This window comes from Brachionichthys hirsutus, chromosome 19 (genome assembly GCF_040956055.1).
Source record: "Brachionichthys hirsutus isolate HB-005 chromosome 19, CSIRO-AGI_Bhir_v1, whole genome shotgun sequence".
Taxonomy (NCBI): Eukaryota; Metazoa; Chordata; class Actinopteri; order Lophiiformes; family Brachionichthyidae; genus Brachionichthys; species Brachionichthys hirsutus.
In genome coordinates this window covers 11,090,902-11,118,764 of record NC_090915.1, presented here as the reverse complement: position 1 = coordinate 11,118,764, position 27,863 = coordinate 11,090,902, and the positions used below count along the sequence as shown (strand labels likewise).

The 27,863-nt window shown below is 46.6% G+C and overlaps 1 protein-coding gene across 2 annotated transcripts; it reads right to left on the bottom strand.

Moving 5' to 3' along the window:
* Positions 1 to 338: 338 nt before the first annotated feature.
* On the bottom strand, positions 339 to 26,446 carry grin1a (glutamate receptor, ionotropic, N-methyl D-aspartate 1a). Of its 2 annotated transcripts, XM_068752654.1 has the most exons (21): positions 26,198 to 26,446; positions 23,311 to 23,445; positions 22,531 to 22,707; positions 18,366 to 18,428; positions 17,440 to 17,537; positions 16,526 to 16,647; positions 15,638 to 15,812; positions 15,122 to 15,266; positions 13,949 to 14,035; positions 13,485 to 13,620; positions 13,237 to 13,364; positions 12,618 to 12,782; positions 11,464 to 11,582; positions 11,009 to 11,121; positions 10,332 to 10,480; positions 10,055 to 10,212; positions 9,354 to 9,515; positions 8,961 to 9,070; positions 8,470 to 8,615; positions 3,477 to 3,587; positions 339 to 407 (listed from the first exon to the last, which is right to left on the bottom strand). In XM_068752654.1, the coding sequence occupies exons 1-21, from the start codon at positions 26,444 to 26,446 to the stop codon at positions 339 to 341; spliced, it is 2,817 nt and encodes a 938-aa protein (XP_068608755.1). The 2 variants fall into 2 exon arrangements, with proteins under 2 accessions (XP_068608755.1, XP_068608756.1); XM_068752655.1 differs by lacking the exon at positions 3,477 to 3,587.
* Between the last annotated feature and the right edge of the window lie 1,417 nt (positions 26,447 to 27,863).

The window sequence follows — 27,863 nt, the reverse complement described above, 5'->3', positions numbered from 1 at the left end:
TGCGAGATTTGAGAGCAGTTAACAACAACACGTAAACTTCAGCGAGTAAAAGGTTGAAAACAAACGGTTGATCTAAACGTCAGCTAACACACACATGGAGACGGTTGTAGAGGAGTCAGATGGGCTCTTCAGTGCACGCTCAGGCACCCTACAAACGTCTACCGCCAGGTAATCCTGACTTTCAAACAAGCGGAACGTCGGCGGCTTCTTCCGCCACTTCTTCGGCGAGCAGTCTCCGATTCGACGGCGACGAGAATGAAGAGACGGGCTCTCCCCTCCTCGTCCACCCTGTTCTCGTTTCCTCTCTCCTCGGGAAGCGAGCATCAAGCCTCCCTCTTTTACACCACAGTACTGACAGACGGGTCAGACAAGTTGAGTTGGCCCGTGATGTCAGTGGGTGGGTACTGCTGCAGAAGTGAAGAGGAAAGGGGGGGGGGGACAGAAATATTTGACTAGTCTGCAGAGTTGGCTTCATTATCACACGTTAATTTTATTCCAATAACACCTTTGCTTCATTTCTGCAGAACCTTTGAAGCCTCTGTGGATTTAGTCGAATTCGAGTTGGATTTTCATGAGGCAACAAGATAGTGCTGGTTGTGCCTGAGACAGGTTAGTTAGTAGGGAGCAAATGTAAGGCCCTTGAGTTCAGACGAAAGATTTCATCCCCCCCCCCCCCCCCCCCCCCCACCACCACAACACCAGTGATAATTTCCTGCTGTGGGTGAAATGAGCAGCTGGCTTATCGCCAGTCATTTGTTTTTGTGCAGACAGACTGCTTTTCTGATCTGGAGGAGAAGATGGATTTCAACGTGCTGTTGAGTTGGAGTCTTACATCCACTCCCTGCTTCGCTGTGCTTCTTTAAAGCATAGTGAGATGCAGCCACCTACTGTGTTCAGAAAGGAAACGGGATCCCAATTCCCTGCAGGTGCTTAGTTTCTATGGCAACAACCATTTTTGCTTCTGACTGAGTTTCTTTGCAGACTGACAGCAGCGAGATATTTACGTATTTCGGCTAAGGCATGGAGGCTGCTTTTTACGCTAATGAGCAAAGTCTAAGGTGAACAATAATGACATGCCGTTTTGGATCACAGTGGGACCGGGTGGCGTAATAAACTCATTTGCATCATCTATATATTGCCCAGATGATTTTCCAGCATGCAAAAATCATAATCACGGCTCATAGAGTGACGTGAGGAAATCCCTGCTTCGTAAAAAATCCAATGTGAAGGAAAGCACGGTTTGTTTGTAAAGGAAACATGTGACAAATGAGCGACGAATCTTGCCTCTGTGTTTCTGTCTCATTTATGATTTTCGTTCTTCTGAATTGAGCAACATCTTCGGGTTGAAGTGTCTTTTTGTTTCACGCCAAAGCATTCGCGCATTCTAACTTTGGAAGCTTTGGGGACGCAACTAACACGCTGCCAGGTGGGGAACATTTTTAAACAGTGTCAGAGAGGATGCTCCGCATCTCCTTGACAACCTGTGAATTCCATCATGGCTCGCAGCCCTTATTTGGGTCTCGTTATGTATTGTGCTTGGAGGGCTTGCTAGTAGTGTACCCTGCTAACCAGCACAAGAGAGACACTTCACTGACATTGCAACAGCAGCTGCTGCTTATTCCGAGGAAGTTAAGGGGATTCTTCTCAATATGTGGCGCAGCTACAAAGATGACGTCTACTCCTTCTACTGCGACTTTGACAGTTACGGTCATTGGCATGCTTGCAGAGGGAGAGAGGAGCAGTGTGGCATGTGGGTGAGGGACACTGACACTCAAGTCCATTGATATCCATTAATATAAAATAAGAACATTTATATAAAATCAAAATAATGGTCAAAGACTGAGGATGACAACACTTTCAATTGGAGCATCTTTTTCCAATTTCACTAAATTCTGTTTCATTCTTCCCTGTTGAGACGATTATTTCCCTCCGAAACCCGCTTCGAACCCTCACACAGACACGTTTAGAATGGCGACCCCGCACTTCTTCTCGTCAAATACACCAAATCTATTGAGAAAACTCCAGGCGAGAACAAAGCTGGATTGGTTCAAGGCAGAAGCATCCATAAAAAAAAAAAATCAGTTAAAACAAGAGGAAGAGAAAAATACGGGAATTAAAACACACACACACACACACACACGCACGCGCACAAAATAAAACCTTTTACGTCATGGACAGGCTACATCTCCCCTGAGAAATGCATTCAAAACACAATGTTATTTAAGCAGCGTCTCTGTGAAGGAGTCTGTGCTACCTCCAGAGGGTCCCATGCCAGGTCTGGTCAGTGACCAGCTACGTCTGGCGGAGCAGCTTGGCACAAATATCCATGGGTCACTGCTTTGTCAGCACTCCAAGCGTGTGGAGTACAATCCCCCAACGGCAACATGCAGTAATTCATATCTGCACAGCGAAAGGTTGCAGAAAACCCGACACCCTCACTGTGCAACAAAGGAGTCAAGGAACGATTTTGAAATGGTGTAAAGTCAAATTTAGAAACAAAAGAACGACTCGCGTATTTTTACACAGTGAGCGTCTGAGGCTTCGTAAGTTTGTACCTCACAAAGTGATTAAACCATAAAAGGACACTGTCTCCAGCCACCTGAAAACAAGAGGCATGCACAGTTCAGACCACGAGGACACTGGGAAATAAAGAATTATGACAAAGAACATATGAAAAAAAAAGCTAAAACAAACAAAGAAATCAAACCGAATAATAAAAATCCATGAGTGCAATCCTGAAATAGAAATGTTGAAAAATCAAACGCCACATTAGTTTCCTTTCCCTGAAGGAGTGGCCATCGTGGCTACCTTGGAAATGGATTTTGGGTGGGATGACGAAACACAGGCGAGCATGCGCGTCGAACCAAAAGCAAACAGACAGCGGCTGAAAGTCAAAAAGAGGAGGCGCAGATTGATGCAAAGGAACAAAGGATCGAGCTGTTATAAAAAGGGACAAGACGTGAATACAAACATAGAAGCACACTCACTTGTCTACAGAGCACATACACATACACACACACACCACAATGCCACCAAGGAAGTACAATAGAAACCACGTCCACACCAGAGGCAGGTAGGAAGAGCAGCCCGAGACAAAACACCACTGGCAGACTGCTTGCTTTCTGTCGCCCCCCTCCTCCAGAGGAACACACCGCTAATCAAACCCTTCCTTGAATTCAGAGCACCTGGCCTCGCCTGACCTGAGTTGCCTGCACTGATGCCCTCCTGTAGGACCTACAGATGCTAAATGTCGATGGCTGATTGATGGCGAACGGACAGACACGTGGCAGAGGCCGGTTGAGCCATGTGGAAATGGTAGGGTGGGGGGGTGGCACTGTCTCGCCGTCGACTATGGAGATGCAGAAGGAGAGGACAGAGGATTCGAAAGGAGAGACGTGAAAGGAGAGACAGAGGGGCAGGAGAGAGGCGAACAAGAGGAATAAACAAGGGAAGATGTTGCTTCTTCGTGTCCTTACCGTGTCTTTGGAGGACCTACGTCTCTTGATGCTGGAGGCCAGGGAGGTACTGATGGACCTAAAAGACGCTTTCTTTTTGGGGTCAGGCTCTGCTCTACCACTTTTCCTATCCTAAAATAAATATATGTAGAAGCATTATTCATGTTCTCTGTCTGGGGTGAGAGCCGTGGCTTCGGTCTCACCCGTTCTCTCTTGCCAGACCCCCCCCCCCCCACCCCCACCCCCACAACCCCGATAAATGACCTTTATTTTTTAGTGTCTAAATAAAGGGAGGGTCCTTGTGAAAAACGACTAGGGCATTTGAAAATGCGCAAAGAGGAAGAAAGAAAGGGATAAAGCCTGTTAGATGTGAGTGGAAATCGTCTGTTAGAGGGCATACATCTACATTTTATGAAACATTATCATAGTGGGGCTGCACATGATGACACAGCAGTCACCTGGGAATGCGCTGATGCATTCACCTGGCCCCTAGAAATGCATTGGAATGAGTGATGACTAGCAAAGATGTCAGTGGATGTGATGCCTTTGGCACACTGCATCATCTCTCTAGGATATTCTGCCTCCATTCTCTCCACTGCCTCAACACACACAGCTGCAACTTCCTCATCTCAGCACACAGGCAATCCTAAACTAGCCGCCATTTTAAAGATACTGTTAGAATTCGGTTCCGAACCAGGTCAGAGTTGTGGAAAGCCTTATAAGGAAGTCATTCCTAAAAGAATGAATGATAATTTTCAAAAATAAACAATTCTAATCGTATCTTGACAAGGTGACTTTTCAGTTTGGCGCCCCCCCCCTGCCTCCTTCGTAGAGAGGTTTGCCCCCACAGCTACTCTCAGTGCAATAACTGGGTGTTAGAGTGCAAATTAACTCATAATAAGGCATTCTTACATCCTGAGTCTCTAGAGAGGAAGAGGGCTGCATAGGGGGAGAAAAGAAAAAATAAAATAAATTTCCATCCACTTGATTGTTGTTAATTTAACGATAATCCTTAAGCAAAAGCCAAGAGGAAAAATAGCAAAGCAAACATCCACATCCAAAGCCAAGACTACAATATTAGAGGCCACTAGAATGCATATCAAAGGGGAAAACAACTGCGACAAAATCCAGGAGTTAAAGCCCATTTAAATTCATTATACCTAAAATTGGTATAATGGAAATTCACCCCACACCCAAGGGAATGGGATCGTATGAAATGAAGTGTGTAAAAATAAAAAAATAAATGATTGTCACCAAACTGGAGCTACAAAAAAAATATTTCTCTACATTGAAGTGCAAAATGAAGATTTACATTTCTGTGATTTCATGATGTCTTGAGCAGATTTAGAAAAGCCTCTAAGAAAAGAAAAGGAAAGTGCAGCAAAGTATGGCAATAGCAATGTAAGTAAGTGGAGGATGGGTGAGGGGCTGCAGGGACGGGAGGGGCAGTGTGGTGTGAATTTCAACATGCCAAAACATTTTATGGATGAGAGAGAGAGGGTGGGGGGGGGACAGAGACTAACTGAACACGAAACAAATAGCATAACAAATCAATCCTGGCTAGCACTGGCCTCGCACATCCTTATTCATCAGGTCACATGATAAAGGGGCTTTCAGGGCACAATTGTACCATCCTTCACCCGGCACTTTTCTCTCAACCCCCTAATGACATTATGTCAGGTGGTGAGCTCCCAGTAACTGGCCTGGATGTTAGCTGAAAGCTGGCAGAGAACTGATTGGTGCACGGCATCAGTTGATTTTAGTGCAGGCAATAAAGAATAACATATTTTTCCTGTTGGAAGATGACATCTCATGTTAGTAAATGCAGAAAGAATTATAAGCATGTTGCTTCAGGTTCTCTTTGGATCTTACACTTCACAAAATGCAAGCCTGCGCTCTGGCTGCTCTGAGCCCTGATGAGGTCCTGCGTGTGCACAGTGTGCACAGTGTGCACAGTGTGCACGTGCCATGCAAGGCATGCTGGACCGCTGGATGAAGCGTGGCATGGGATTCACACTGCAGACAGCAGCTGTCTGTTTCTTACCGAGAAACAGAAGCGAGCTGCCACGGCGCGTCGTCCTTATGCACCATCGGCATCGTTGTCATCATCATCATCTTAATCACTGCCACAAAGCAGGGGTGTTGTGCCCCCCCCCCCCCCCCATTCCAAAATGACAACAGTTTCAGTCTTGCTAACACAGAGCACTTCTGAGTAACATCTGTTTGACAAGGGAAAGCTGAAAGCTGGACGTGCAGCCTGTCAGCGATGGAGAGGTCGCCAACTCTCAGCCCCAGCAGTCACAGACATGTCAGGCATGGAAAGTTGGATATAGAGGTATATAAAACTGTACAGTGTGAATTTAACAAATAAAATGTAACTTGCAGCATTAAAACCATGTGGCATGAGAGGGAGCAAGAGCAGAAATAAACCTAACCTAGAAAGATCGGATCACCAAGACGACCACAAATAACTTTTAGGGCTTCTGAAAATAAAATGCTGTTAGTTCAAAGTCCCCTTTGCTAGACTGATGACTAAATGAGCTCTGTGAGCTGAACGGTGTTATGTTGTTGTTTTTGCATTTTTTGGATTTGATTTTTGGATGCTAACAAAGTCACTGTTCTGTAATAACTGACGTTTTGCCACTAGGGGGCAGTAGAAACAAGCCAAGAGCGCGAAAATATAGCACATTATGGCTGATAAACAAATCTGTGGTGAGAATAATTACAAATTAGCTTTGGCACTGTGACTTTTCACATATTGTTTTGGTTTCTACCGAGAATAAGAAAGATATGTGGCTCTGTTGGCTCTAGATATTCTGCTGTGTTCACTCTCTTGCTGTTAATTGTTCCTGTCTGCCATTTGTTTCTGAAAACAGAAGGCAGCCATGATGGAAAAGCAGTGCTATGACACCAGAGAGAGTTATCAATGCCCCAAAACATTAAAATTACTAAATATGTTGGTCCACTACATCTCTGTGGCTTACCTTCTTAATGACATTGATATCTTACATACAATTCTACAAATACATGCACATTTATTTTTTAAAAAGCATCATTGGAGCAACAGTCGGTTGTGTGATAGAAAAGTAACTTGTATTTTCACGTGTGTAGAAAGCTTGCAGTGGATGATGGATGTGTTTACATGAACAGGTTTAGTCAGAAGTGCATGTTCTTTAAGGCAACACGTCTCTGTTTAAAGGTGCACAGTACTGCAAACCCTGACCCGAGGCAGTACAGCACAAAATTACATACGAACACACCTACAAGCGGTCAAATCTATGCTGACAATGACACTCCAGGTTTCGGCACTTGCCACACTAAGGAAGGAGGCGGCCACATAAACTGTGATCTTGGATTTTCCATCATGAAGTCATCAGTGCAAGAATAATATCCTCAAAGAACAGAACAGAACAGAACAATGAGCTCGACTTGACTTCCTCTTGCATGAGACCCCATTACGGTGGTTATATTTAGGGTGGTGGGGATTGTGCGTGTCTGCTATTTTACCCTCAGGGCCACTGCTGATGGTCGATGAGCATGATGAGCATGCATGAGACATCTTTGTTCAGCGGTGCAGAGAAATCAGCATGATCAATGCTGACATGGGTAGAAGACACACTGGTCCATGAGCAGTTTAGTGTGTCACTCTCCTTTCTCAGTGATGCATTGGCCTGTATGCGCCTCGAGAACACACATCCATACGAGGACACGCACGACAGTCACACATAGTAGTCAGGTTCATGGGCGACACTCTCAGAAGGACATTAATTTGCTGTCAGGCACTTGTGATTTTATACTGTACCTTCCCACCAGCCCTGCTGACTCTGTTCAGGAAGGCCAAGCACCGAGCTTACGGAGTAAACACACTGGCTGTCATGGCCACGGCATAGCCTCACAGTGTGACTGAAAGGGAGAGTGTGTGGATAGAGGAGGGGTGGCTAACTATCCAACGCCTCATGGCCTTCAGCGTTGAAGGCAAAACACGTTCTCCGTCGGCTGAGTGGATCGCCTTATTGCTGGACTGCAGCTTAAAGGGTTGGCTCAATCAAATGATAAAACGTATGAATCGCATATGGGATTTCATTCTCCTCCGCTTTATTGATTTGGCTGCAGATTTACCTGCATGGCTTGATGGTATCAGGGCAATGAGAGGAATTACATTTTGGTTGACTAGCCCTTTCACGAAATGATGCCTGCTTCTGCTCTTATCGCAATACACGAAGCCTCTGGTGAAAGTAGTTGTTTGTCACGGCATAAGAGGAACATTTGTTAGCATGATGCACTTTGCAGTTAGGCTGACCATCATGGGAGACACGCTGCAGTGTGATGGAGCCCGGACGGTGATTTGAATCCCATTGCTAGCTGCTGGCTGCTGTTAGCATGGTTGTTAGAGTGAAGGAAATCAACCGTGAAGACATCTATGTGCATTGGTATTACCATAATAATTGTAATTATCATTTCTAATACGTTTGTGAAATCATTTTGTGTTCTTTTCTTTCCATTTCTACGTCATCTGACCTCATGGAACACATGAGCACTGCAGAGGCATCGCAGATATTCCAGTTCATGCTCTGGATGTGGAAGGTGAGGTCTAACTTTGAGTAGAGGGTAGGAAAGATAATCGTAGTCACTCTAACAGCGTAAGACATGGGGGTGGAAATGGTTCTGCTAATTAGTTACATACTAATGAGGGAGTCCCAGCCACAGCTTGACTTCCAGAGACCTCCTCACTCTCCTGCAGGCACACACAAGAGACATGGGCGCTGTTGGGCTCTGGGAACGGTAGGGAGATCGCTGAAGATGCCTCACAGTCCATGAAGGCATTGGAGCTAGCAGGTTCTCTTAACGCAATCTTGCAGTCTGCTCACCACTGAAGGGTAAAAATTAAAAGCTCCTACAGAGGCTGAGTTATCAATAAAGGACTCCCCAGGAGGAGGCGCTCTGTTGGCTCTCATCCACCACAGACTCAGCCCCTCCACCCTTGGTGTGAACGGGCAGAGGGGATCAATCCTACCTGCAGGTTCTTCCTCCAGACATTGACTGCCGCAAAGGCGAGCTGCATCTGCTTCCTGCGGGCGTCTTTATGCCGCTTATAGGCAATTTCAATGAAGATGAGGAATATCCCTGCCGCTATACCTCCCGCCACCAGCATGAAGACCCCTGTTGGGAAGGGACACATGGTGGACAAATGTGAGCTACAACCATCCAAGTTCTCTGCAGCTTCCACTGAGCACGAATGCATGGCCTGCATGTCTCACAGTGGTCGCTCCTCCTTTTTCCAACCATCTCCTACTGATGACGGCAGCTGTAAAGCACACACTATTAATAGGAGACCACAACCGCACAAAGCCACAGCACAAGATACTGGCACGGCACACTTCCACCCACGGGGACACGAAAACAACGACTCTGTAAAGGCATTGGACAAAAAAACGCTACAGTACCTTACCACTGCAGTTTTTGTCCAATCACTTTAATGTTTTCTCCACGCTCGAAGGACCATACCTGCCATGTTTTCAAAGGTGAGTGTGGCTGGGGCATTGCTCCTTGAGTCACACTCCTGGTATCTCACCCAGGTTTTATCTAGGTCCTCCATGAAGCCGTTCTCATGAGAACTGCAAGGGGTTGGGGGTGGTGGGGAGAAAGGCGATACAGTTAATGTAGGCCGCAAATGACGGAACGCTAGAGCCGCTCACTTCCACATAGCAACACATATGACACAGAGATAGCGGGACAGGACGGGCGTTGAACAGACAGACACACAGACAGAGGGGGGAGAGGGGAGCTACAGAGCGGCGATGCATTGGATGGCTGTAAATGGTCAACACGTGACCAGGAAATCATATTGATAAGAAACATAAAAGTCATACGAGTAATGCAGCTTCTGCTGGGACAGACCTGAGAATGGCCAGGGACACATTCTGTTTCCAGGGGCTGTCCTTGCGCATGCCAATGCCAAAGCCCGAACGGAAAAACAGCTCTCCCGTGGTCACCAGGTCGCACTTCTGCGAGGCTTCAAACTCCAGCACCGCAGAGTCCCAGATGAAAGCATGCAGCTTGCTGTGGGCGGGGAGGGGAAGGGAGGAGGAAGGAGGAGGAGGAGGAGGGGAAGGAGGGGGTTACGGTGCAACACTACAATGATTTACATACACATTTAGGGCTCCCATCCCTTTCTTTCGCTCTCTCGCACACCACATCGTGTGTGTCATTCAGCGTTTACCACTCTGCTTATGGGCCAAATGAAATCCAATGCCAGACGGGTGAGGGCGCGTCCCCCCCATTGGATTGCCCCCCATCTCAATGCTGTTCGTCTGGGTACAACCTGAAAAAGGGTGCTCTTCGACTCGAGTGTTAGCTTAAGCGCACACTGGTGTCAGTGCTGTTGACGCTTGTTCCTGTCCCTGCGGGTCTGTCCTGGTGGGGCGATGGACCTGGACCAGAGGGAACGCAGCAGTAAGTCCTGACACGTCTGTCTGGTCCAAAGGTCCATGTCCCCAACACCCACCAACCCCGACAAAGAGCTCACTGAACTGTCCCTCGTCTCTGTCGAGCAGCCGGCCGACACGCGCTCTGGTCGGCCCGGCCTGGCCGAGACTCACTTGTCACGCACTGCCTGGATAGCCTCGGCAGCGCTCTCATAGTTGTGCTTCTCCATGTGGCGGTACATGGTGCTAAGCTCCACCTGCCGCCGGAAGTAGATGTCCACGGAGCTCTGCTTCACCGTGGCGTAGATGAACTTGTCTGAAGGGTTTCTCAGCTGTGGAAGGAGACAGGGATCACTGCTAAAAGCTTCCATCGATACATCATTTAAAGAGGCACGTAGTTTTTAATCCACATAAAAACGTATCAACGGTTCTAGAGTCATCCGGTACGTACCCTTGGGTCATTGATACCGGTGATCCGTTCCTCAGGCCGGTCCAACACCAGGAAGGCAGCCAGGTTGGCAGTGTAAGAGGCAACAATGATCATAGCAAAGCCGGCCCATACCATTCCCAGGATTCTCGCCGAGAAGCTGCGTGGCGCGCCTGTTTGGTGAGTTCAAGGGTTCACATTTCAGCACTGTAATTTTCAATGTCTAATTTCATTAGTCACATGGAGCTAGCTGGATGGTGCTTTCTCTGCCTCCAAGGACGGATACACTTTGATTAGCTCACTACTCTTATAATCGTCATTTTGCTTCTGTTGCATCTTTTATGAAGTGCCCATATATCGCAGTATACGCGAGCATTAAATACTGCACAGAGGTAACAATGCAACCCTGGAAAAATATGACTATTCAAATGTCAGATATGAAAAGGAAGCAGGAAGACAAATGAAAAGAGCAAAGGCAAGATCTTTCTTTAGAAAATAATAAATATGATTTAAAAGGGATTATTTCATAAAATAAAAAAGCTTGAGAATGAGGCAACACCTGAGGCATAAACGCCTTGATTTCAGTCTTTTTACAACTGCAAACTGTTAAAACCTGAATAACTTGGCAGCATTACGGAATTCTGTGAGTAGAGGGGCATCTATTTTGTAAGGAATCTGAGTTTTTCAGTGTTTATTTATACCTTCTCCTATTCCAGAGTTCAGCAACACTCCCCAGGAGAACCACATAGCAGATGATAAGGTGAGGGCATCTTCTTCTTCTTCTTCACTGTTTACTTTAAATCTTCCAAACGGGCTACGGGAAACAATTGGGAGGGTTGCAGGAGACAAAATAAGAACTTGCCAGCAACCTGTAGAGGGGAAAACCCTGGCGACCCCAGGAAGGGAACTGAAGATGGGCGAAGAAAGCAAGAGGGACACATTACAAACTCCGAAAGGAAAAAAAGAGTGCAAAGGGATAGAGCTGTGGGATGGTCGGAGCCAATCTTCAACTGTGCCTGCCTTCAGGTCCAAACCGAGGGAGGTTTGCAGTGCGCAGGAGTGCACGTACATACACAAACACGCATTCAACCATTCCTTTGTGGGTAAAGATAAAAACACATCGGCACACGCACACAAACACAGGTAACCCTTGTACCTGAACCGGTCTAGTAGGTAAAGCATCACCGCCACCACATGCACCGACAGACCCACCAGCAGCCACAGCGTGCTCTGGAACGGCTGCATGAACGAGTCCAGCGTGCTGCGAGGGATTTCCTGTAAACACACACATCTCCATCATTATTGGTCAGAGATCGATCATTACCAAGAGCTCGACAGCCTCCGTACGGTTTTTAACCCTGCAGGTACAATTCTTGCTCTACTATTTGATGGGATTTCCCTGCAGCAGTTTCTGTCTGTTCCACGGACCCTTTGCATCAAAGAAAGACGGCTTTTTTTAAAGTCTGTCCTGATTTGAAAAATAAAAAATAATTTGCCCCTTGTGGTCTGATTTTAGGTTAACTTGCCCTTAATATAGTTTTAGTCAATAAAAAGTAGCAACAATCTGGTGATTGGTCACACTTCCATCAGTCTGGTCTCAAAGGATGCAGCTTTGCAAAACCAGTTTAAGGTATTCATCCGATATGGTTTTATTAGTATATTTAAATAGAAGGATCTTTTAATATGGGTTTTGAGTCAACAAAATTGAATTGTGCATGAATTTAGTAACAATTAATGTTTAATACATTTATCTTATTGTCGTCCACTCTTAGTCAAGACAAAGACATTGCTGACAAATTTATTTCACAGTTTGTGTAAATAGGAGGGAGGGGGGGGGGCATGTGTGTGCATTGTTGTTGTTTATAATTAATTTGATTGACGATGAGTCCCATGAGTAATCGTCTCGTCTTCAGCTGCTTATCTGGATTGGGGTCGCCGGTTACGCTGGAACCGGTCCCAGCTGACGACGGCCGTGAGGCGCGGCACTCGTCGGATAAGCCGCTAGTCCATCCCGGGGCCGCTCAGGCTCACAATCACACCTACTGGCAATTTTGTGCAGCCCGATTCACCTAAGCTGCGTGCTTTTGGAGGTGGAAGGAAGCCAGAGAACCCGGAGAGAACCCGCACAGACACGGGGAGAACATGCCCGTGACTGTGCGGGTACATGCGTACAGAAACGAAGCAAACTCAGGACCTTCTTGTTGGGACACAACAGCGCTATCCACTGCGCCACTGTGCTGCCCTCTTTCCAATACGGTTCATTAAATTCCATGAATAAAACACATTTCATTCGAGAGGAGGCGACCTTACCTTTTTAACCAGGATGGTGAGGCCTTGATATTTGAACGGTTTGGAGAACTCAATGTACTGGGCCCGCTCGTTGTTAATGGTCAGCGGGGCGACAATCATGTCAGCCAGACCCCCCAGGAGCTCGCCCATCATGCCATTCCACTCTTTCTTGTTGCTGTTGTTCACCTGAAGTCCCAAAAGGAAGGCATCAACACGAGTCTATTAATTACTGGCCGTCCGCAAGAAAATGTCATCTCTCCAGGGTTAAAGGGTTGGGTCAGGCCTTGTCGGGACGCAAGGGCTTCGCATCGCTGGTGATGGGACTGCCATACAGAAGAAGATCAGAAGTGTAAAATGTGGTTTCTTGAGTGATCCACCCTTGTCTGACCTCTGTTAATGTTGGTTCTGGCAGTAAATAGAAGAACCCAAATAAGACCTTGATGTAGAAGCACGGCTGTAATGTTTTCATGTTAGCTTTATGCTATAGAATCCCAATGCCTGTGAATTGACATTCCACTATATTGATTACTGTTCGGATAATGTGGACAGTCACCACATCCTTCCAGTCCTGAATGGTTAGTGACATTGGCCCTGTGCAAAAAACAAATATCACAAGCAAGGCTGCTGATGTAAAACTGACCCGCTCTTGGGTTCCAAATTTCCCATCAGCCACCAGGTGCACCTCATAGGTGAAGTTCATGGTCATAGCTAACTTGATCAGGAGGTCAACGCAGAAGCCGTAGCAGCACTGAGGTACGGTTGGGCGTCCTGTAACAGAACCAGCCACAGTCACAATTTAGGATCAATGCTATATATATATATATATATATATATATATATGCATCTACGGTGGGTGGCAGGTGCATTAGAATAACAGTGAGGTGTTACCTGGGATGGTTTCATTGGGTCCAGTGCAGATAACCTTTTTAATTAAGACTCCATTCAACGTCATTTCCTCCTTGCATGTCCCGTCCGCCTGAGTGGGTTTCACGTACACAAACGGCTCCTGGTGTATCGTCACTATCTACAACAGTCGGGACAGGAAGCTGTTTATCACAGAGTCGGCGCTGCAGCTGTTTCGATCCCGAGGGACTTCCAGAAAAAAAAAAAAAAACCCAGAGGATGCACAAAACCCGCAGCACAGACACGCAGGCACACCAAGACAGACGGATACAGCTGAGAGGTTCGTTTGAGGCCTAGAGCTAAAAGTCACCGCCGATATATCACATTGAGTTATGAGCTGAGATCAACTTCACTCCCATCTGTCCAACAGGAGTGCATCAGTTCAGGGCCGTCCTCTGTCTGCGGCGACATACATGTCACGCCGGAGCTGCAGAGCGAAAGCGGCCCACCTTTAATCGAGTGGACATCTGGAAGCCCTGCGGTTTCTCCGTCTCTCCTCCGGGCCAGATGATCTTCCTCTGATTGTTCATCACCACCTGCAGCGGTGCCACACACACACACGCACAGGATTATGGGTGAGTGCTGACAGAAGGCCTCCCGGTCACGAGGCTCCAGCACCGTGGGTGGGCATCAGCAATGAGTCAGCTTTATATCAGTGGAGCTCAGCACTTCTCTCAGTTGCTGCTGCTGCCGCTGTCTTGCGTCTCATACCGGAGGCTCTGAGCAGCGCATCATTACCACAGCTATCACCTGTGAAACGGATCCTCCCACCTAGGAGTCCGTGCTGCGTTTAACCGGCCGGCTCATTTTAATATCCACTGCACATTTAATAAATGTCATCTGGTCAAGTAATTTTCTTAAATCAGCTCAAATTACATTCTATTCTCCGTCATAGAGTGACTTTTTAACCAGAGCTTATGTGACGCTACAGCATACCGAATAGAATGCTGCATCCTAATAACACTGGGAGGAGCTACATGGCTGGTATAGATAACCATGCAGCCTGTAGTTCCATGATTCTGCTTTGCGGTCGTGTCAGAGAAGCCATTTACCTGCGTTCCGTTTACCTGCGTTCCGTTTACCTGCGTTCCTTTTACCTGCGTTCCGTTTACCTGCGTTCCGTTTACCTGCGTTCCGTTTACCTGCGTTCCGTTTACCTGCGTTCCGTTTACCTGCGTTCCGTTTACCTGCGTTCCGTTTACCTGCGTTCCGTTTACCTGCGTTCCGTTTACCTGCGTTCCGTTTACCTGCGTTCCTTTTACCTGCGTTCCGTTTACCTGCGTTCCTTTTACCTGCGTTCCGTTTACCTGCGTTCCGTTTACCTGCGTTCCGTTTACCTGCGTTCCGTTTACCTGCGTTCCGTTTACCTGCGTTCCGTTTACCTGCGTTCCGTTTACCTGCGTTCCGTTTACCTGCGTTCCGTGTACCTGCGTTCCGTTTACCTGCGTTCCGTTTACCTGCGTTCCGTTTACCTGCGTTCCTTTTACCTGCGTTCCATTTACCTGCGTTCCGTTTACCTGCGTTCCGTTTACCTGCGTTCCGTTTACCTGCGTTCCATTTACCTGCGTTCCGTTTACCTGCGTTCCGTTTACCTGCGTTCCATTTACCTGCGTTCCATTTACCTGCGTTCCGTTGTACGTGCCGACCTGAACGAGTCGGCTCTTCTGGTAGTTGAGGATGCTGTAGTGAGCGTACTTCCTGTCGCCGTCGTCATTGAACTCCACGCGTCCCGTGAGGCCTTCTGGGTATTTGGATGACATCAGCACTCTGTGCCAAGCAAATGAAAGTCGCTGCTCGTGGGAATGAGCGCATGGGTAATGTGAGTCAGCTATTAGGAAGGTAATGATGCATTTTATTGTGCATAATTTGGTATGAGGCCCCTATTCGGGGGCCGTAAAATGACTGTCGTGTGATAAATGGGGCAGAGCAGCGATGATGATGTCCTGCTCTTTTTGTTGTTTGAAGCCTTGAGTTAATTTTTTTTAGGCTGTTGAGAAAAAAAACACTCTAAAAAATCTTCACGATTCTTGTCTTTTTTATGAGCTTGCCATGAAAACTGCCAGCCCAAACTTGAATAACGCGTGAAATTTAAAGATCGCCACAGGACATCGTGAAATGAAGACGTGTATCAGACTCACCGCTTGAAGAGAGGCCCCGTTTTCCAAATGTTGGTGTTGCCCACGCATCCCCTCGGGGGCTCTGTGATGTTCTCCTTCTCAAAGAGCTCCTGAATGGACTGAGCCACCACGGCCACCGCGTCATTGATATGGGCCGACTCATTCTTCCCATTGATGAGCTGGAGGCCGATCAGACCTGAAACCGGGTCGACAGTAGAGCACAATCACTGTCCTGAGTGGAACGCAGCCCGTTGCAGCAGAAAGAAACGTGTAAAGCCTCCAGGTGAGACTTCCTGAGTAAAGGTCAGACATGCAGGATCCTCCTCAGGCAAAATAAATGAATTGTTTTCTTTTACTGTCACTGATGACCTTTCCGCAGTGTGCTTGATCTGTTTTTTTAGGCCATCCCATCCGAAGGTTTGGGAGTCATCATTAGATCTAAAACACAAAAGGCTCAGCCAGAACCAAATTTAAGGCCAGCAACAATCCCGCTTCAGGATTTTTTCTGATTTCAACCAGATCAATGAGGCCGGCAGTCTCCTGGAAGAAGCTGCAGCGGCGCGGAGGCGGTCAGACATGGACAGTTGGTGTATCTGTGATCACAAAGTGATGAAACGCTGAGAGAGACAGCGGCTGCAGCAGTTTAGGATTATATCAGTTAGAGTCTCCCTTTATAAGCCGCTAGAAACCGGGCGACCGATGACACTGAAGTCACCACATTTAAAGCTTCAAACACAAAATGCTTCAACTTTTAAATACTGAACACACAGCTGACATCTAGACAGTTAATTATGGGATGCATTCATGCAGTACTCCCTCTAATCATGCATGCATTATGATCATCCTCTGAGTCAGGCCCGGGGGTGGGGGGCTATCTTGTGTCGACCTCCCTCTGCTCTGTGAACGTACCGTCTGGCGCCTCGCCCAGCGCTTTACCCGACATCTCCCGCTCGCCCACCAGCCACACGTAGCCCGAGCCCGTCATGTTGAGGAAGCGGGCAGCCTTGTACACGGCAGCGGCGTCTTCCTCACTGGAAGTCGCCATGTTGATACAAAGGCAAGAGATTGTTTCTTGTGCGAGGAGGAGCTCGTGCCTACATTTCGGTGATGAGCGGGCTGTTAAAGTTTGCTGCATGTCCGATTAGTTGCAATATGTTACTACATCATATGGAATGTACTGGAGTTATAATAAATACGATTTTTTTTTTACATTCACATTATCGGAGTCGTATCTTTGTTGAATACAGAGGAACGTCATGACATCATCATCCGCCCGACCTTAAATTATGTCAGACCTGCTTTTCATTTGAACATTTCTTTTAATTGCAAGCAGCGGGAAGAAAACAAAATGTCGAGTTGGAAACGACTCTAAAGCATTCCTGTAGGAACACAGAGCACTTCTCCACACTAAAATATGACCATGACAAAGGGTATGATAGGATTGCTGTCAGGTGCAACAGTTGAATCTGTCCCTTCCTGCACAATGACCGACTGAATGGGCGGTGTAGTATTGTATACACAGTATATGTATGTAAAGCCAATGCAGTAGTACCTAAAAACCAGCATGCTTACTGTTGCGAAGCATATATTTATTTAAGATTTTATAAACTTGGATAAAATGTAAGCACAAATAAAGTACAAATATAAAGTCAGGTAAATCTAAAATAAAATACAATAGAGTATTTTAAACATATTGGACCTTGGGAAATTGGTAAAATGGTAATTATTAGTAATTCTGTAAGATGCAGGTGAGTGATGATTCTGATTGACCCTTCTGGGACTTGGTGGTGAGCAATGCGCGTGATTTCAGAGACGACGCTCACCTGGCAGACAGGATGATGACTCGGGCCTCCAGCTCTTTTGCCTCCAGCAACAGGGCAGTTAAGTTAGTCTCCTGGCTGAACTGGAGGACTTTCTCTGCCTGTGATCGGGGCATAAGAAAGGTCAAGCCAGCTACCCTTCCCTGCCTTAGACACCATGCTGCCTCTTTACCTGCTTGGATTGAGCTTGGCCGATTTTTTTTGTTTTCTTTTTTTCTTCAAAACGGTAGACAGAGATAAGAAGGAAAGCGATCTGGGGGGAACCGGCTGAACTAAAAAAAAAAAAAGCTTGAAAGGGGAAAAAAAAAACTTTTGCATTTGTTCGCATGCAAACTGAGGGTTATCAAGGCTCCAAAGAAGGACGTGCATGTGTTAGGTAGGGGGGGAAGAAGAAGGTCAATGCAACCAGTAACTAAAACGGGTGAAGAGGGGTGATGGGGGACGTCCCCCCCACCAACAAAAAACTGCTGAAAACTGGGAAAGTGCTACAGACGGGAGGAAGAAGCATCTCAGCAACGGTTTGGTTCCACTGCCGGTTCTCCACAAAGGAATGAAATTACAAACTGTGTCTGTGTGCGTGTGTGTGTGCGTGTGTGTGTGTGTGTGTGTGTGTGTGTTGTGTTTTGTGTGTTCTGATTACATGCATTCCTTTATTGAAGGAGAAAATGAAAATGATAGAAGTGCAGCGCTGCTCACTGATTTTGTTTTTTTCCCCTGGAATGACCAAAAATTATAGATTTCTCCACAACAAAACATTCTTTATTTAAATCATAGGGACATGTCTCAAAGTAAAAAAAATAAAGATCAAATAAAACACGTGCTACCAAGAGAGGGACATTGCTGGGTCGGCTGGTGACTGGTTTGGGCTGGTTTCTAGTTGCTACGTTTGGAAAGTTGGTGGGCGGCGTGCATTGACCATGCAAATATACCTTAGGTCCTCGCTTGTTGTCAAAGGACAGTTGGTCGAGGTTTTCATAGTTCCTTTTTTTATTCTGATGAGTAATGTGCACAGAGAAAATATGCAGACACAGAAAAATATTATAAACAGTTGAAAATGGAGGGCAGTAAAGCATTCCAACAAATCTCCACTTTTCTGCTTCAAATTGGGATCTTTAAGCGTGGGGCTCGTAAAGAACATCAGATACTAGGAATAAGAATAAGAACACAACCCATCAACATCAAAGGCTTTGGGAATGTTAGTATTTAAAGCATACGTGATCAGTGTTTCTGATTGTATTGGTTTGCTATGAGAGGAAAGTGGACTCAAACTCTCTGGGTCCAGCAGTGATCAGTACAAAATGACCCGATTTTTTAACAAACAAACATGGCTGATCAGATTTTCAACACTAAACCAAATACACCACAGAGTCCAAAGAGTTATGGCGCCTTGGCTTTTCTGAATATAGACAAAAAATAAAGCTGATATCTCATCCTATCTGCCAGTTAGATGTCAGACAATGCAGCATGTCCACCAGCTCTAAAGCTCAGAAGCTGCACATCCATCCTTGCTGTTATTGACTAGTGTGTTAGAGCATCACACGGAGCGTAGGAACCCTTCATGACATCATCTACTAGCTGCGGATGGGGCTGAGCCCAGTCGGCATCTTCATCCTGTGAGGGGAGGTGCTGGACGGTTCCGTCTCAGACACGGATCCATTTAGCAGGAAAACGGCTCTTCTGTCTGCTTCATAGGTTTTTCCTCTGCAGCTGCCTCCGACTGCAGTCGCACCGAGTCCATCGGCCCTCCGGCACCAATGTGGACTCTTCTGTTAAAACCTATCGCATCACTCTGCTGCAACGCTGATGCTTGGGTGCTTTAAATGTCCAGGGGAAATCGTAAAATCCTAAACAATCACAATCATTTTCTATTATTTTGTTTTAAATGTAGCAGTTTACTCATCATATCACCTTGATGACTATGGAATTACCCCCCCCCCCCCCCCCCCCACCCCCACACACACACAAACACCACCGCCACCATCACAAGATACTTCCTCAGCGCTCTATTTTAGGATCCTCAGCCAGGCATTCATATTTCATGTTGTGTTAGTGACATTTGCATGTTGACTAATTCCAGTGTGTCCAGCCTCCCCCCCCCCCGCCCACTGGTGGTGACTGTGATCCCCTGGTGACTTCACAGCCTCATTAAAAACTTGCCAAGGAGCAACTAAGGTTCTCCTGCATTTTCATGCTCTGCAGCGTCCACTCCAGACAGATAAACCTTTCATGTGATACTTGTCATGCAAACATGTGGAACAGGTTTCATTGTCACTAAAGCTTACACTACTACAAAACTTACTTTTGTTTCAGAGATAACCCGTTAATTAAACTAAGTAATAGTTGAATTATGTTGCTCAAGGCAGGCAGTGCTAATGGATCCTAATGTGATTTTGTTACCTATGCCGAGGCGGAAACTGTGTGATCACCGACGTTTGTTTGTCTGCCTGTTAGCAACATCACTGAAAATATTACAAATGGATCTTGATTCAATTTTTAGGAAATGTTGGGAATGTTACCGGGAACATTGTGATGATGATGATCCAGAAGAGATCCTGCATTCTGGATCACTTCGAAATTTCCAATAACATTGCAGCTTCAAAAATTGTTTCTCAACATCTCGGTGGTTTACTGACCGACGTTTATGGAGCCTCTGTTTTACTACCAAATGTCATCTGGATCGGATCCAGAATGAGGTCAGGGAAAAATATTACATTTTAACATTGAGAACTCCATTTACCGATTAAAAATCTGTTAAATATACACATCAACTCTGATTCACGTTTACTTTTCATGGTTGGTGTATAAAGACACCAAGAACAATTTAGAACCTTTTGATGACGATCCAGATTACCATGTGGACGGTGTAAATCTAATGATGAGGGGAATGAGCTGCTTGGTGGAGGTCTGTGCTCTCTGGGTGCTTTTCTGGTTTTCTTACGCTCAACTAATCAGCTTGAAGCCTCGTTGGTGATCCTGATGTTCTTTATTGAAAAACAAAACATGCATTTAATGATTTCAGAAATGTCGCACTTTCAACTAAATAATAAAACCCTCCTGCTTAGAAAAGGAGGACACACCTGTATTATAAATAGGGTGGTCGAGCTGCAAGTCTGCTGGCCCCATAAATCACATTTACATGCTGCAGCCTTTCGCTGTTGACACACTTATTGACTCTTTTCCTTCGTGCGCTTCGCTCCTCATTGCACCAGACTTTCAGCCTTGTAAACCCAACTGAAACCAGGCAGTTGTGACTGTTTACAGCCTGTGAAGTTCACATTGGACTGTACCGTATATTGGCGGACACAAATCACTGGTGGCAGCAGCAGGCCAATTCTGTATTGCTCAAACACACACACACACGATGCACTGACCTAGTCATTAAAGGGCTATTCTAATAGCATGGTTTTAATAAACTCCTGAAAAAGCTTCCACCATATTTTCTTATCAAATGCAGGATTCTTTCAGCAACACAATGACAATAAAGAATCAAAGCGTATTTAAAATCCCCCAGTAGGAGCTTCAAAGGACAGTTAAATATCATTCAGCCTTAATCTGAACAAATCACATGTAAAGGACGAAACCAGCAGAGACTCAATGTGTCCCTTTTTTTTATTCTCTCTGCTATCTGCGGCACTCAGCCTCGAGGCTCTCTGGATCTTATGAAAGGCTCTAAAAGCAGACCACAAATAAAGAGTTTTTGGTAGCTCAGTAATATCCTGAGCGCTGTAGAAAACTCACAAAGGGGAAAATAGTGCCTTTTTAGCCTGGGATTGATACACATTTGTGATTATGATTCTTAGAATGAACTTGGGTGTGTGCATGTTCAACGTTAACATTTTATTGAGGAGGACAATGGAACATTTCACATGCAGGATGTGTTGTCAGCTTTAGTGTTTTCAGCTGACAGAAAGAAAGATGCTAATCCTCTGTGCTGCTTTCTCACGCTAATTATTGCTGCACACAGTTGGAGGGTTTTTCAAATAAATCATGCCAGAGACTCGAAAATGTTCAAGCCGACTAAAAATACACATAATTAGGGCCTCATAGTGGAGAGGGTTTCTGCTGCCAGTGTTATGGGCTTCAATGTTCAGCACAGATGGGTTCATTCTGAGATGCAAACTCAGATTATGCAAACATGAAAGGAGCTTCCTGGAGGCGCCGAACGCACCGCTCCATGAGGATGCGAGTCACATCCAGATAGCTCCACGTCCTCGTTTTCAACTGAACGCGGTTTTGAAATCCAACCTCAATAATCCGAGCGCTTGGATCGTTTTCTCCTTGGCTGCCTGTAATCATTGCTGATCCCGATCACTTATTTTTAAGCAGCTTTCCGCCAATGCCGCCGTGTCTTTCTGAGAAGGAGCTCAGCACCCGTGTCGCTTTCAGCCTCTCATCAGCTTCTGGTTTAATTAAATCTCTGAATCAGGACTCATTTCATGTCAGCCACACAGTTACAGCAAAGAGCTCCTGAGAGGCACCAACGACTATCATGGGACAAAATAACCCAAAGGTAATTTCATTTTGTGAGATGGATGCCATCTCCCCCCCGCCTTTTCTCTCTCTCGTGTTTCTAAAGGGCACACGTTGTTCTGGTCTCAAGTCTGCTTTGGCTCAAAGAAGATCAGCGTTTCCCTGACCCACATACACAGCTCAGAGCTGCACTTAAAACAGATGCATCAGCAGCATCTAAAAGGTGGACAAAATAAAAATCCCCGTATCTGGTGGGCACGGCCGGGCAGGATGCAATAATGGCCCGGCCCCCGCTCGTAAGAAAGAAGCCGTGGAAAGAACGCGAACACTTCAGCCTGCGATGGTTTACACAGCCCCACGTTAAAGTCCGCTATTTGGCTTCCATTGTGGATAGACAATTTGGACTATGAGAAAAAGCAAAGTGAAGATGAACAAATAAACGCACAAACTCTCGTCAGATTAGACCACATTAGACGTAGATGCCTCTAGAAATGTTAGCCAATGCTTACACAATGGTGCGAGAGAGATGTGGTCACACAACAGAAAGGAACAGTCACATACGTAGAAGGCCCTAACGCTCGTAGGCCGGGGTGGGGGTGGGGTGGCGGGGCTGCAGCGTCTCACCTTAGTTTCTCTTTCCTCCAGCAGGGTCTCCAGCCTCTTCTGGGCGGCCCGCCCCTCGTGGTCGTCGCTCACTATCAAGATGATGTGGTTCCAGTTGAACTCGCGCATCAGATCAAACCACACGTGGGCCTGGTGGGAGTACGGAGGGACCGTCCGCAGGAAGGACAGATGGATGCTCTGAGGAGCGGGAAGCAGCGAGTCGATTTCACAATGGCATCCTGAATAACATGTTGTAATACGATGACAAAAAGAAATCTCGCATGTGGGCAGATTCTGGCTCCGTTGAAGGCTTTAAATCTGGGCAGGAGGTGACCAGCCAATGGGGTGTGCATGATACGGCCACAGGTGTACCCTCGTGTAATCAATGTGCATTAACACATTTTATGTTTTATGTATGTAAACACATGTCACATCCAATCACTAATCTAATCTTCGCAATGATCTCCAGGTCAATGTCTGGATTTAGCGTCTCTGGTCTGATTTAAATTGTCTTCAAATTGCGTTGTTAAAGTCTTTGTTGTTTTATGCTCCTGACGGCGAGTTTCAGTTTTTAGCACCTTGAGCATCATAAAAACGCGACTAACTTCAGAGGCAGTATTAATGACGCGCTCTCAGTTTTCAACTGGAAACCCATTTAATCACAGCTGCTCTAATGGGCAGCGATGGGACGTTTAATCTAAGAAGCTTCTGAAGCCGCCCCAGGGGAGCGCCTCTCTCTCTCTCTCTCTCTCTCTCTCTCTCTCTGCATCGCTCTTTACATCCCACTCATCCATCACTCACCTTGTCGGAGTAGATGGACATCCGGGTGGTGAGTCCCACCACGGGGATGCGGTAGAAGCCTGCGGTGTAGGAGACAGGCGTTGGCGTGAGGTGGTCATTGGACTGGGGAGGGTGACTCACCAGGATAGCGTAGACCTGCGGAGGCACAGGAGAAGAACACTTTGTCATTCTGACGCCGGCAGAAGACAAAATGCCTCCATCACTGGTCATACCCAGAGAGGCTACTACGAACATGGAGTCTTAAAAGAAGCATGCCACACATAAGGGGAATACATGTCTCTAACATCAAGCATCATCAATAAAATGAAGTCCAGTAATACCTCGGCATACGAGCGCTTTGACAAACGAGTGTTCTGAGATACCAGCCAGCCTGCGAGCAATATTTTTGCTTTGAGATGCGAACGCGCTTCCAGATGCTGACGCTAGATGGCCGAGCGCTCTTCACTTCCTTAAAACACGGGATGGGTCAAAAGAAAGGGAGCGGTAAGGATGGCAGCGAGAATAAAACAACTCATGATGACGGTGAAGATGAAGCATTAAGTTACCGATGGTGTTCAAACTGTTCCATGCAGGGCCGAAACAGTCCAGGTTTTCTCTCCAGCAGCTGATCTCGCTAATGAGCCGCCTCCTCTCAAATGGAAGGAGGTGTTGATAATTAGAACCTCCTTTAGTAACCGGCTGGAAGGAAACCTGCAGCGTCTCGGCCCTTCGTGGAACAGTTTGGGCACTCTTCGTGTACGTGATTTGGCAGTGGGAGTGGAGTACATCGACGATATGTACAATCCTCAAACAGAAGGACGCTATCAGGAACACAAAGCCTTCCAAAGGCAGAACTATTATGTCTAAGTTTATGTAAGTGTACGTGTAAAGTACAATTACGGAATAAAGTGTCTACGTACTGTCCAACTATCTCTTCCTTCCCTCCGCGTTGCACTGTATTTTCATTTTATATATATATATATATATATATATATATATGTTTGTGTATAGCAATTAACAAAAAAATCTTTGATTTGAGTGTTTTTAGACAGCTGGAATGGATTAAATTGTTTTCAATTATTATAATAGCTCACCAAATGCTGGGCTATTGTAGTGTTGCCGGTCTGACGCGCTCAGCGGCGCCCTATGTTTCCTTATTATTTCTCCATGTCCAAAAAAGGGAATCCAGAAGCCATTTAAAGGGGTAATAAAAGTCCTCTTTTATGCCATAAAATCCTAAATCAAGCATCAGGGTTACACACTCCGCCAAAGCGGTCAGAAACCTGTACTTCCTTCCGGGTCAACACCTGCATGCGGCGCTGCCTTGTATGCTTTAAGGTGACAGCGCCACACAGTGCACAATACAGGAAACACATTCCATTAATTCCATTCGGCAACTATAAAGATTTTATATGGGAAACAAATGATTTGGCATATGAGCTCAGTCCCGGAACAAATTATACTCGTATGTCAAGGTATTACTCTAATCCACTCTAAAATATGATCTCAAATCACAATCAGGTAAATAATCAATAAAAAAAGAAAAAGAAGAGCAAGAAATCCTTCCTTCGGCTGGCCTTGCTGCATCGAGCAAACCACGGCTGTCCACGACTTCAGCTCAAGAAAATTAAGGATTTTTGTGAGCTTAATCTTGCATGGGAAATGCCTTAGAGCAGTGAATGAAGAGGAATGAAGCTGGCGTGGCCATGCAAGCATGGATTATGGGAAGCGAGCAGTCCGTATGTTTGGGTCACAAAACGAGGTCTATCTTCCAAAAACTGCTCCCAGGCATCTCCTCCTCCTCCTCCTCCTCCATCTGCTCCCCTCCTCAGCTACTGCCACTGCTGTCCAGACAGTCTCATCTGATTAAGCCCTCGCAGACCTCGTGTTGAAATCAAGTGTGAGCTTAATGCACAAGACAGAGAAAGAGGATCATCTTTGGCCTGATCCATGAGCTGCAGACTCTCACGCTTCGTGTGACCGTGTGACAGCGGAGCGCCTGTGACAGTATTATTCCACAAGCCTGTATTAATTAGAGTCATTACAGCAGGCTGAAGGGAGAGGACATGAAAGCAGCGTTGAAGATGTGGGTTGTCCTCTCAGGCCTAATTATGTGTGTGGGAGGAACAGGAACAGGAGCCGGAGCGGGCAGGACTTCACGCCTTTCAGGAGCATGCGTCACATCAAAGGATGGCGGAGCCATTCAGCATGCGTGAGCGTTCTAATGCATTACTCATGATATGTGTTTGTTAGAGATAAAGGACATATGGTTGGTGCTTTCAGGCCTGCTGGGATAAAACGCTTCTGTTAGAGCCGGAACCTCTCAAGTCTGAAAATGCACCTCGTTCCAGCGTCGCAGATTGCTGCAAAGCGAGAGACCCACCCCCGAAGGACTTCAAACTGTCCAGTGACAGCGCCCACACACACACACACACACCCAAGGTGAAAGCCAACTCGTGAATTGCAAATGGCATATCACATATTGTTACTCTTCACTGGTTCCTCTCCGGTTCATTTGATCTGCAGCTGATGTGCTGCCCTTTCATCTGGCCCGAACCAGAAGCCTATTTTTGCACAGATGGGTCTGTGGGGAGTCGGCTGCATTAGAATTGGACAAAGTGGATAAACTGTGGCCATTGTGCACAAGCCAGTGAGTGCCACGTCCCATAAATGACAGGACTGAGCCGAGTCAGGTCACACGTCTAGCAATACGTTCACGCTGCTGATCGCAGAAACAGTTTATAGTCGTGATCAAGAGTTACGATTGGAGCCATCATGACGGGAAATCACTTTGGTGAGAGAAAATACAGCTGGTTCAAGAATTGTTCCCTGAACGCAGCACAGCAGAGATAGATGCGTCAGCCCGGGTCCAGGTGGGGGTGCGCCACAGCGCTCTGCTCATCCCTACCTGGCTGGAGATGAGGTCCTCACAGACGGACAGCGCCATCTGAATGGCGTTGGCCTTGTGCGTCACGGAGATGGCGGTCAGCTTGAATTTGTCCCTGCCGTATATCTGGTTGGCCTGAGTCACGGCGTCTTTGAAGACCTGCTCGTACCTCTTCTGGCTCAGCACGGCCCCGATGTTCACGATTTTCGGCTCGCAGCCGGCCCGCGCGCACGAGCACGAGAAGAGCACCGCCAGCAGAAACAGACGCATCGTGAAGACCAACAAACGGAACGGCGCAGCCCGGTCGCTTTTCTCTCCGGTGGCGGGTCGGCTCGACCGGCGTCTGGGCAGCAGCAGCGCGGCTCAGCCGGTCGCCGGTGGGCGGTGAGAGCGAGAGGAGGGCGGCCAAAGAAGAGCACCAAGAAAATAGGTGGGATTATGTGCAACGCGCAGGAATGTCCACGATGTCCATGATTTTTAGGGACAGGCTGTCAACCAGGGACGTCCAAACCACATTGTCCAGATTGTTCCGTTCACACCTCCGACTCAAACCATCGTCCAAACTTCCTGCCCCCCCCCCCCCCCCCCCCAGCCGGTGCTCCGTGCGCTCTGGGCGGGCTGATCGCGCTCGGGTCTGAGTGGCTGCTGTCCTTGGTGCTGACAGCTGTGCATGCGCGCCGCTGTGGAACTGCGCGCTCCCGTCGTATTGGCTCCACGCGCTGGGTTTGGCGCGTTGGCGTGATGCTGCAGCAGCTGCTGCTGATGCTGCTGAGGCTGGAGGAGAAGCAACTCCTATGAAAAATGAATGTGATCCTTAGCTCGAAAAACGACCGCGTTGGTCACAGCCTCAGGGGAAAGATCGGTGAGGCTGCAGGGCAGATGATTCATAATCCAGATCAATGGTGTTTGAATTGAGAACCAAATTGTTGCGAGCAGGATGCGCTTCATCCTCGGAGCCCGCGTTCCGAGTGAGCTTTAGGGAGCATCCCTGCAGCTGAAAACAGAATCAGTCTTGCGGTTACCTTGGAAACAAGATTTTCTTTTTTAACAACCCACGCGCGCACACGCGCACACACACGCACACAAAGAAACATTTCTCATAAATCGAGAGTTTATTCATCACAGCGGGGAACGTCGGGGGGGGGGGAAATAAAGCTCTGAACGAAAAGGACGAAATGAAAAGATCAAACGCGTTTAGTCAGCGAACCTTAATGAGTGAAACAGGCTTTTGTATATTTTTAAAATTATTAACAGTTAATTATTTAACATTTTGCTCAAATTAATAGTCAGGTATTTTTGGGGTGAATTATGTGTCACCCATAGCACCCTGTCTCTCAGGGAGCATAAAGATATCACCTGGCTACTTGCTCTTTTCTTTTTTCTTAAATTTACAGGGAAAGGTGTACAATGATGGGTAAGGTCTTTCTGGTTAAATAATTATTCATCTTATTTTAAAATTGTTATGACATTTCTCTATACAATAAAACAATTTCATACGGCGCAGATACAGAAATGACCAGGAGCGAACACAGCAGGGCTCCGGCATGCAGGTGCTCACATCTATAATTCACCGCACATAAAGCCACGCGAGCAAATGTCCACATATCTAAGCTTTTATTTACATTTTTTTAAATTCTTTAAACCATTGCTTAAACAATAAAACAGAAAGCCTGCCTTGTAAAAATAT

Bases quoted from the DNA above. Each gene is read 5' to 3' on its own strand.
- grin1a (XM_068752654.1), bottom strand. From the start codon at position 26,446: ATGCGTCTGTTTCTGCTGGCGGTGCTCTTCTCGTGCTCGTGCGCGCGG. The intron at 14,036-15,121 runs GTAAATGGAACG...GCACCGCTGCAG, and splicing joins GCACGTACAACGGAACGCAG to GTGGTGATGAACAATCAGAG. The intron at 11,122-11,463 runs GTACAAGGGTTA...TGTTTCCCGTAG, and splicing joins TACCTACTAGACCGGTTCAG to CCCGTTTGGAAGATTTAAAG.